This window comes from Xiphophorus maculatus, chromosome 19 (genome assembly GCF_002775205.1).
Source record: "Xiphophorus maculatus strain JP 163 A chromosome 19, X_maculatus-5.0-male, whole genome shotgun sequence".
NCBI lineage: Eukaryota > Metazoa > Chordata > Actinopteri > Cyprinodontiformes > Poeciliidae > Xiphophorus > Xiphophorus maculatus.
This window is the reverse complement of record NC_036461.1, coordinates 7959590-7970527: the sequence shown is the minus strand read 5'-3', so window position 1 is coordinate 7970527 and position 10938 is coordinate 7959590. Positions and strand designations below refer to the sequence as shown.

The 10938-nt window shown below is 38.0% G+C and overlaps 1 protein-coding gene across 1 annotated transcript; it reads right to left on the bottom strand.

Annotated features, from left to right (window-relative positions):
• Nucleotides 1-1519: 1519 nt before the first annotated feature.
• LOC111612187 lies at nt 1520-10078 on the bottom strand. The gene is made up of 18 exons (XM_023352481.1): nt 9924-10078; nt 9379-9488; nt 9197-9286; nt 8504-8626; nt 8259-8417; nt 8088-8169; nt 7785-7974; nt 7143-7286; nt 6823-7013; nt 6602-6737; nt 6458-6512; nt 6248-6386; nt 5610-5784; nt 5478-5521; nt 5054-5405; nt 4834-4981; nt 3730-3824; nt 1520-1781 (listed from the first exon to the last, which is right to left on the bottom strand). Exons 2-18 carry the CDS (start codon nt 9461-9463, stop codon nt 1677-1679), a joined length of 2313 nt encoding a protein of 770 aa, XP_023208249.1. The 5' UTR covers nt 9464-9488; nt 9924-10078; the 3' UTR covers nt 1520-1676.
• Between the last annotated feature and the right edge of the window lie 860 nt (nt 10079-10938).

Sequence of the window (10938 nt, the reverse complement as noted above, 5' to 3'; positions counted from 1 at the left end):
TAGAGATAACAGGAAGCTATTTGTATCCATCATACGAACTGCAGTATTTTACATTATCTCTCTGGTGTGTGATTTAGGCCTTGTCATTTTGCTGCAGCTCTGCACTCTGATTTTCATGATCTTATCAGCTCACAGATTAGCTTGAGTTATGTTTGTGTGTGAGAGGTTTAGGCTTTAAAGTTGATTTGATTCCAAAGAACTGAGGCAGTTTTATGGTATTGTCATATCATTTTAAAGGCTTCTGAAAAGTATATAACAGAAAAGTGTGGGATGGAGATTTTCTTTTACAGTTTAATTTAAAAAATAAAAATAAAAACAACAAATGTACACCAATACTATGCACTGTACACACCCCATACAAAATTCATCTTTCAGCTGCAGAAGTTTTTTTTTTCCCAAAATGTAACTTTTAATGGATGCTCTGGACTTTAGATTTAGTCAAAACAAAATATGGTTGGTTTTGATGCACCTGGGTCCAATGATGGCTCACTAGAAGGCTTAAGAAGAACATTGACATGCTGAAAAGGTTGTTGCTACCACCAGCGAGAGAACTAAAACATGCAGGATGCCGGCCCTCCAGGACTGACTTTGGACACCACTGGAACGGTCCTTAGAGGAGTCATTCCAACATCTGAACCTCTGATTGTCTTTCCTGTTTACTCCAATTAACCTGGATGGCTGCTTATTAATTTACTAATATTAAATTTCATTCAACTGGAAAGCAATCCCCATTGATTGTTCATATCATCTTAAATTGATATAGTGACATTTTTGTAACAAAAAATCTAAATCCTGGGAAATATGCATAAATCTGTTTTGACTTTTTAATTATGCAATAGTATCGCTAATTTAGAAAGAGAAGGATTCATCCTTTTTAAAAAATTAATTAAATCGACACAAAAAATAAATATAAATAAATTAAATCAACACAAAATTAACTAAATGTAGTCGAGCTGATGTCCTACCTGATTAGACCTTGGACAACCTCTGGTATCAGAAGTGCTACAACAACTGCAAGGGCAAAGTCTTAAATTTAAAAAAAGCCCGAAGAGGAAATTACATGAGCAGAATTCCAAAGCCCATTTTTAAATAATACAACGTGTGGGCTCGTGAACTGGGCGCCCAGGGGAGATCCGCAGGAGAAGTGTGTCAACCTGAAATATGTGTTAAGTTATTCACTCACCCGAACAAGAGAGGGATAAGGGGAGGGATGCTAACCCAAATGCATTCCCTGGACTCTGGGTAAATATAGAGGGGAATGGGCTGAAGAAAGCATTGGGAGGTCATCCATTTTTCATGAGATACTATGGTTGCAAAGCAAACATCACATTTTTTTTCCATTCATGGGGGAAGCCAGCAAAGAATGTAAAGAGTGGAATCACTTCCAAAGATAACATCAGTGGATTTTTAATGTGGTGTATTTGTGTTATTATCTGGAACAGCATGTTTCATTTTAATATTGAACAGACAATGGTGAAAATATATATATATATATATATAATAATGTTTGTGACACTTTCAGATATAGTTCTGAGAAACATTCAAGAAAATATGTACTGCATGTTGCTGGTATGTCCAATGTTTAGTTGATCGGTCAGTGTTACAGAGTGTGAGTTCATGATATATAAACGAGATTCATGTCTTCAAAAAACTCTTTTTTTCATGCATTATTTTCATCATGTTCTCTTCACTCGTTTGCCTTTTCTGGATTGTGTTCTTCCACTCATGACTCTTTGTTGTGGAGCCTTCCCTTTCCAACCTGCAAGCTCCTTTCCTTCTGCCTGTAACAGAAAGCAAGAATGAAAAACAGACACAATTACAGCCTCATATCCTGAGCAGTGATGTGAAGGGCTTAATGAAATATCCTGTACCCATTAATCTTTCCCCTTGAGGGGTGCAGTAGAAAGGATGCACTGGGCCAACCACTGATTAAATGCCCCTAATAGAGACCATTCATCTCACCTTAAACCTTGAATATTTTAACTTGTAGCAGTGGCCAGGACTACATTGCTGCATGTTTCTTTAAGCAAGCAGTGCAGTTTCAATCCAGATTTTTAAATTTTTATTTTGCACTTCTACATTTACTAATTTAAATATCCTTCTTTTGGGTTTTCCAAACCAAAAGAAAGTTTAGTTTCAAAATTAGCTTACATAAAATCCATTGCAACAAATCTTTTGTAAAGGTCATCTAATCAGTGCAGTCCACTTGCATGTTCATTAATCTCAGTATAAATACAGCTGTTTTGTCTAGGCCTTAGAGGTTTGTTAGATAACATTAGTAAGCCCAAGGAATCCAGCAGACAGGTTAAGGACAACATTGTGGAGAAGTTAAAGCAGAGTTAAGTTCAAACATGTCTTTTAAGTCAGTTCAATCCATCATTAGCACTACAAGCTTATGAAGACATAGATGTCAATCTATACTAACAGTTGGAAAAGGAAATAATCAGAGGATCAGTCAAGATGCCTGTGGGAACTCCAGAAGAGTTGCAAATACCATATTAATATAATATAGCTTATTCACAGAAATGCCTGTGCGGCTCTGGATAGATTGGTGAAACTGAACAAAAGTCAGACATTTCTGAACACGAAAGTAATATTTGGGATAAAGATGTGAAATTCCCTGTGGCTAGACACTTTAACACAGCTGGTCATCTTTAAATGTCAAGAAAATTAAACGTCTGTTTCTAAAAGAAGGCATGACAGACACAGACTTGTTACAAAGAGAATCATTCTGGATTCACAATTTACAAGCAGTAAAACAGGGTTTGAGTAAGGAACTGGAGTAGAACCGTTATTTTTCTAATTGTATTGTCTCAAATGTATGCTTACCAATTGCTTTTTGAATGTATTCCAGAGATGGTTTGCTGTTCTGTGAGTGTTACCAATTCAATTTCGACTCTCAGGGCTCTGTTTCATCTTTAGGCTGATTGCCTGATCTGCTGTTTTCATGCGTGTGTAGGTGTGTGTGTGTGTGTGTGTGTTAGGTGGCTAAGTATAAATCCTCACCACATGTTTCAGAATTTTAATTTGCAGTGTATTGTGTATTGTGTGTGTATTGTTTTACTGTGTATTGTTTTACTTCAGCTTAAATATTATGCATTACTTGCAAACAAAATACTGAAAAGATATAATGAAGTTCTTCGATGACAAAATGTAAATTTCAACATATTTTGCAGGGCACCACAGTTAGGTTAATAATCTGTAGTTATTTTTTATTAACCATACAGTTTAATGAACTACAGCTTTGTGTGGACATACTTCTGGTCTCATAATAATACAACATCCCTAATAATTCATTACCCAATCAGCATAAAAATTGAGGTCCACACATCTTAAACCACCAGTGAGTCCTTTAGTCCTCTAGGTCAAAGAAAAAGCACAAAATCCATATGAAACTAGTCAGACTGGGCAGGACACATCTATTTTTTAACAAATGTACAAAAGCAACAATGTGACCTGCACTTCTGTTTGAAAAATGACATCATTGTGGGGGGAGATTTTAAAAGCAGTAATGTTTATGCTGGAGGACAGAAGAACAACGGATGAAGGGGAGTAAAGAGGACACCTGCTGGGCTGTGATGAGGAGAAATCCCAAGGGCCTAAAAATGAGCTCATCCCAGCAACACCAAGTAGCTAACTAGAACAATAGTGCCCCCTAAAGGTCGGATAATGTTTCGCATCGTTGATGACAACGTCTCTGTATATGAAGATCTGAAAAAAATAAAGTACCTGTTTGTCATCTGTTTGCTTTGCAGAGAAATCAGTGACGTTGGCCAGTCTGTTGGTGAATGAGGGGCCAAGCAGACAGGAAGACGTGGTGTTATCTGTGAGCAAGTAGAAGGAAAACTATGAATTGGGAAAGGTAAATGTTGAAGATATTGCTTTTATGCCAGCATTGTGTGAGCATAAAAGTTCCTTTTAAAAGAAACCATCACATAAGATGAACCATTGGGTAAAAAAAGAAAATTCTCATAATTTTTAACCAGTCTCATGTCTTTGAGCTTTGACTTAGCTATAAAGATGTGCATGAGTGAGGGACAACAAGCCCAGCTGTGATCAAAAGAGGTGCATCTGCAGAGCTGTAAGGTACTCCCCCATACACACACACACACACATGCATAGAATATGGGGTGGGGGAAATGCAGTGGAGAAATAGGGGGTGTTTTATGGATGAATGGCTGCCGCAGCAAGGTTAAGGAAACCAATCTCTCCCCAGTCCCCATCCTTTTGGTGCTGCTACCTGTATTTCTAACCCTTGAGCAGCACAACAATTTCTCTGTGATTCAGTCATCTCTCAAAAGAACTAATTAGCATTCCCTCAAAGTAATTTATTTTCCTGCAATATATGATTTCACAGTTAAATATGTGTTCAAGCTAGAAGACCTTAAATCTTGAAAGCATGAAACAGATAAATTATAACCAATTTTGATTTCATTGGACAAAAAAATCTTTTGAGAAGAAATATAATGGTAGAACAGAACAGTGATGGAATGAGCCCTTTGGCTACTTGAGAACCTGTGTATGATAAAGTGGAGGTAGATGGGTACAGACTTTCTGGTGGAAATACTTTTTTCACCCAGGACTATGAAACAATTGGAATTGTTGATTAAAGAGAAGAGGGCAAAAACAGTTCATCTGGCAGTGTGGATGAAACTTGAAAAGGGGAAATACAATCAGACTACTTGGTGTTGTTAGAAAAAAGTATAGCAATCTAAAAAATGCTTTATTTTCCAGAGACACTTAAATTCAGAGGAATTCTCAGTAGTCAAGAGAGTAGAAGTGATATGATGCTGTAGGGTGGCTCGGAGCTACAACCTGAGATGTCCTGCTTACCAATTGTTGGTGGGCCAGTGTTGTCCTCTGAAACCAACCTTTGGTTCAGGTCAGTCACTGGATCTTGGAGGGTTGTTGATGGTGTACTGGAGAAGTCTTGAATGCCACATCCCAGAGCTTCCTTTTGCTGGTGGTGCTCATCCCCTTTCTGATCATAAAATGTGCAGTAAAAGACAGACAACAGAACATATGCAGTTTCATATTTGTGAGTTGTGCCCACCTGGTCTGCTGATATCACCAGAAAACCATCTGACTGGTCTTCCCTTTTGTGGGAGCCTGAAGTGGCCATTTTGGGAGAATCATCAGCAACTTGCTCTCCTGGTGTGTACTTCCTGTCATTTTCTCCACCTTGCAAAACATAAGCTGTTACTTTATCTTGGGACTTTAAACTTTTATCTAAGTCACAGAGGGAAAGTTGTTCTGTGGCGCCATCTGGTGACAGTTTTGGCTCCCAGCATTGTGGCAAAGAATCATCCACTGAGGTGAAATTGTCCTCATCGTCTTCATCATCTTCTTTAGTTTGGATCTCCTGATCAGTGAGAAAAGCTGAAATCCTCTGCAAAGTTATGGTGCTGTCAAAGAAGTGAGGATGTTTCAACAGAGGTGCTGATGAGGCAGAGGAGAAAGAAAGAGCAGACAAAGACCTTTGATTCTCAGAAGTCAGAATATCCGGTGTTTCAGATTGATTCTGTAACAGAGACACAAAGATCTGTGACTGTTCCACTTGAAAATACATATGCATTAAAAAAAAAACTATGGGGACTTAAACTACATACAGAATGGAGAGCACAGTGTTCCCCTTGGCCATCCTCTGTATTTGCTGTTTGTTCGGTTTCTTTCACAGCTTCCATTGAGAATGGGCTTGGAGTGAGGCGGCGCATAGCCTGCACTGACAGAAATATTTCTCTGCTGTTTGATTTTCTCTTTGGTTTCTTTGGCCACACAACCTCACTGTAATAAGGAACACAAAGCTTTAGTGCTGATCAGAAATTACATAAACTCATGATGGACATGGACGTTATACTAGATGCAGCCTAAATTGAGTAAATTGAGTTTTGTTATTTTCATTATCCCATCCTCTTAATGCAGTGCACCACTGAAACCTTTTGACAATGTTACTACCACTATGTCTGGAAGGAGGTTTTGTGTTCTTAGATTTGCAATGCTCTCTTTTATGTCTCCAAGTTCTCCGCTTTTCATTTCAACAGAGGATTTGTGCAAATGTTTCCTCACCTAATGTTGTAGTACTCAACCCCATCACAAATAATTCTTAATTTTGGAGTCAGATCCATCTGTTTCTGTCACCGTTTGTTGTTTTTTTCTCCTAGCTTCCCCGAGTTTATTATTACATTAGTTATTGACATGCTCCCGTGTCACTGATGTGTGGTTTACGATAATTTAGAAGCCCCAGTACCTTATGCTGGGATTTGGTTTTCTCACTTCTGTCACAGCCTTCATGACCAGTTTGACCAGTTCCTCTGAAGACGTTCTCTCCGCCTGATTCTGATACAGTGTAGCAGACAGTGGGCTGGGTATCATTTCACTAAAACAATCTGAAGAAAACAAGACTTACATGCAATTCACCTTTTTCGACATCTGATGCATTTTTTAAATGTCTTTTTACCTTTATTCTTCTGCTGCAAGATACATACTTCAACTTTGCTGCAGTCTTCTTCACCCTGATCAAGAGTTAGAAAAGCTGCTTTAGCAGTGTGCCTTAGCAGTGTGAAGTAAAGTAGTATTTATGAGTTAATGTAGATTAACCCACGTGGCATCCATGGCAAATGTATTTTACAGCTTCAACATGTAGATTCACACCTTTACAGGCCTGGAGGAAGTACATGACCATATCCTCATTTTCTGTGTGGCTTCTTTTCAACAAAGCCCAAGCATCAGACAGACAACTGTGTAGGTGGAGAAACAGAATGACTAAACAGCCAAGCAATAATTCAAGACATTACTCAGTTGGTAAAGAAGCTAAGAGAGCACCTGCTTAGAAGAAACACTTCTGCACAAAGTTTTGCATCCTCTATGGTTTCTATGAGAGGTTTTGTCCACTGGAGATACTTCAGTGCCATGTGGTGCTGCTTGCTTTTCAGCAGAGAGATGATAATGCATCGATGTTGCCAGGAGAATTGAGGGACAGCAGCTTTGGGACTCAACAAGAGCTCCATGGAGGCCTAGGAACAAAGTTTATTGGGCTTTATTTAGCAAATCAAGTTATTTTTAAATATAAATGATAGAACCCAAAGAGAAATGCATCTTTATTTGTTTCTATTTTAACAAATTCATTGTTCTTGAATGAGTACCTTTGTGCGCCCATGATCAAACATCCAGAAGGCTTTGATTTGATGGGAAAATCTGTGAGGGATTGTGAAAGCATGGCAAAAAGACTGCAGAAGGTTGTCTTTGCACTGTAGGAAGTTAGCCACATCCAGGATGAAGTATAATAGCTGGGATGAGTTTATTAAGGACCATAATCCATGGTGACTGCACTAATTATTTGCAACATTATGCCAAGCTACAACCACAAACTTCGATGTATTTCATTTTGATTTTAAATGATAGACCAATACAAAGTAGTCCATCATAATAACTAATTGTTTTTCCACATATCCCGCTGTTTCTGTGAAGTCAGTAGAGGTTTATTAGGGAACATCAATGAACCAACAGCATCATAAAGGCCATGCTAATCTGAAATAATGGCACATCTGCAAACCAAGATATGACTGTCCGAGGACTGGAATTTCAAACCCTTGACCTATAAGCTGTAATATTTTAGGTCTAAACTCCAGGATTGGATTCCACTAGTTTATTAAATCTAATCTAATCAAAATGCTTTGAGATTTGAGGTTGTAGCATGACAAAATGTGAAAATGTTAAAGTTTTGCAAAGGAATGTACATTTAAATGCCATGTAATGAGTTCTTAGACATATTGCTGACTGGATACAATACCCTGGACCAACATGTTGTCAATACAAGGAACCAAGACAAGCTTCAGAAGTGAGTGAAGAGAAGGTGGAGGGTAGCATTGATCTGTGCAGTCTTCAGAAGTCCATATACACCCATGTCTTTTGGACAGCTGCATCACCATGCCCTTGATCAAAAAGCCACATCTTTCCATCTCTCTCTTATTCCACCTAAATTCAAATAGGGGAAAAAAGAAAGGATACCAAAATTTAAGGATAAATTTAAGGATATTAGTAGAATTAGAATATTTGTAATCTCTACAGGAAAAGAGCAGTGGTGTTACCCAACAGTTTTAAGACACATTTCCTGATGGCTGAGTTCCATTTCCTTCCACATCTGAGAGATACGTTTCAGTTCTTGGGCTTCTGACAGCAACAACAGGGAACACAAAAGTCTTTAGCGATGTGATTGCTTTCTATCATGTCAATTCATCCATTTACAAATACATCAGTACCAGGTAACCTGGGCAGAAGCCCCATAATGCCCCACCACTGAACCAGCCGACCCAGCCAAATGTGTTGTTTCAGAGTGCAGAGCTCTTGGTTCCAACAGGCATGTCTGCCATTCGATGAGTGCTGTGCGTCCCTGCAGATCATACATGGAGCCTTCAAACCTAATTGGAAATTAGTCAAAAAAGATTACATTAGTGCTGGAATGATTAGAATATGTCAAGCTGATCCGTCTTGTTGCTGAATGGACCTTGTTGTTTTCTCAACCACTGAACCAAGATGAGGAGGTTCTGTAGCCTCTGGAGCAAGATGTGTACTTCAGTGAAGGAGCTCCGATCCAGGAACATCCACACACCCTGACAACGACTGAAACCTATTGGGTGAAAAAAGAAACTATGAATGTTTTGGATTTGTGGGATTTTTTTTTCAGAACTGACATTTGATAAAGTGGCAGTGCCCAGTTACATAACTTGAAATAAATAAAATAGGTTTAACACAAAATATTCAATTTAAAGTGCTTTTTACTCATTAATTTGGAGGAAGAGAGCAGATTTTTTTTTTACCTTTCCAATCCACAAAATAAGAAAAACATCTTGCCCAAATAAGAGAAACAATAGACATTAATTTGTTTGGAAAGGGTTATAAACATGGAACAGTTGTGAAGCTTCCAAAAGCTGTTGGGCCAAGCAAAATAATCAACTTATCCATGAGAGCACATTAGAACTCATCAAAACCTGAAACACTGTCTGCCTTATTTCCCTTAGTTAAGGTTAGTGTTTATTATTTAACAGTAAAGAAAGAGATTGGGAGAAAATAGTGGGCAGCAGCACACAGACGACTGTCTCACATTTGTCAATAAGTATCTTGATATATTGAAAGCCATGTCTTTCAACATATCTACCATTGAAAATCACATATAAATTGCCAAATACAAAATACTTACACAAGGTTAACAATTCCTTTTTTGTGAATTCTGATGTCCTCTGTAGCCAGGAGCCGAAGGTTTGTAGATGTTCCTCCAAACATGCATCACCTTTGTAAAGTTTAATGAAACAACACACCTTCTACCATAAAATATTTCACGAAGTATATAGAGATCAGAGGTTTCTTCTATTTTTTATGTACCTTTAATATTCAGGTTCTTCAGCCAGTGAAAGATAGTTCTGATTTTGTTAGCACGCAAAGCTTCAGACCATTGACCCTCCAACATGATCTTAAATGTCAGATCTTGGGTTCTACAGCAGGATAAGGAATTTCACATGGTGATTTACAGGCAAAATTAACCCTGAAATAGCCAAACTGACACTGGTCAGACATTTTGATGGCCATAATAATCGGTGACCTTACTATACAGGCCTGTCAATTTTGTCGGAGTTTAAAACAACAATTTTTCAGAGTTCTGCCATCTCTTCACCACTATCTGAGTGTATTTATTACAAAATTTAAGGTTAAACAATGGTCATATACAATCCTCAAAGACCGAGAAAGTAGAAGGAGATTTATAATACAATTCAGGCACAAGTCCTTCAGGTGTTACAAACCTATAACATGTAATGTTCTTAGACTATCTTAAACATAATTAGATCAATGGCTTGTTCAAGAGCAGATTAAAGCATGGAGGTTGTGAGAATTGTTCTGAAATCTAAAAATGTTATATATTCAGTACTTACTCAGCAATAGAGGAGGTTATTTGTCTACTGAATGTTGATGGAATTTCCTCGGTCTGAGCAGAGCAGTGAGTGCTCTAAGTTGTGTCATGTGGATTTTCAAACAACCGCAGTGGCTGCAGCAATGTTTTCCTTCACCCAAGCTACTTTCTTAGATGTTAATCCACTAATCTCTCTCTGTTAACATTTCATTGGCTGAGTCGCGCCATCTCCGGACTAGCAGTCAGGAGTACTGCAAACGAAGAATCCAATAATTATAAAGGGAAGGAAGTATTCCTGTTTGACTTTGTGTTTGCCTCTGTGTACTATTTCTCAAAATCTCAAAGCACCAAATAGTCGCACAGCCATTCAAAGTACTCTGTTAACTTCCTTCTAGAATATGTCATTAATTTACAAGCAGAATATAAAAAATACTTACCCACAGTACCATAAAAATGCATTGATATTCTTTTGACTTTTTCACATTTGTCATATTTTACCCAAAAACTTCCATGCAGTTTAGTGGCACTTCTTCATAGCTGAAGAAATGCATCCCCACAGAATACTGCTGTCACTATCATCCATCACATAAGATTGAGTGCAGGATTATGTACAGTTCTAGGAATTTTAGTTTAGTTTTGTGTAAGTCCCTTCGCCATGTTTGAGACTGTTTACTATTTAAAGTAGAGGACTTCTGAAGGCAAATCTTCAGGTTAGCAGATTGATCTGTCTATCCATCTGTCTGTCCATCCATCCGTCGCTTATTCTTGTAAAGTCGTGGAGGACCCATCAAGGATTGCCTTTCTCCAGCAATCATCAAGTGATTGCTGAGGTACACCATGGAGAGTCACTGGTGCGCCACAGGGCAACATACAGTAGACACAGTATATTGATATATAATTTCTTTAAATTAATATGAATTAATTAAATATTCAAATATTCAATTACATTTAGATGACATTTGGTGTATTTTACTGTGTCTTTTTGGAAATATTCAACATTCAGTGCTTTAACGCTTAACTATGTCTAACTGAAACTC

Bases quoted from the DNA above. Each gene is read 5' to 3' on its own strand.
- LOC111612187 (XM_023352481.1), bottom strand. From the start codon at position 9,463: ATGTTGGAGGGTCAATGGTCTGAAGCTTTGCGTGCTAACAAAATCAGA. The intron at 8,418-8,503 runs GTCCATTCAGCA...ATTTCCAATTAG, and splicing joins GTGGTTGAGAAAACAACAAG to GTTTGAAGGCTCCATGTATG. The intron at 7,014-7,142 runs GTACTCATTCAA...CTTTGTTCCTAG, and splicing joins TTGATCATGGGCGCACAAAG to GCCTCCATGGAGCTCTTGTT.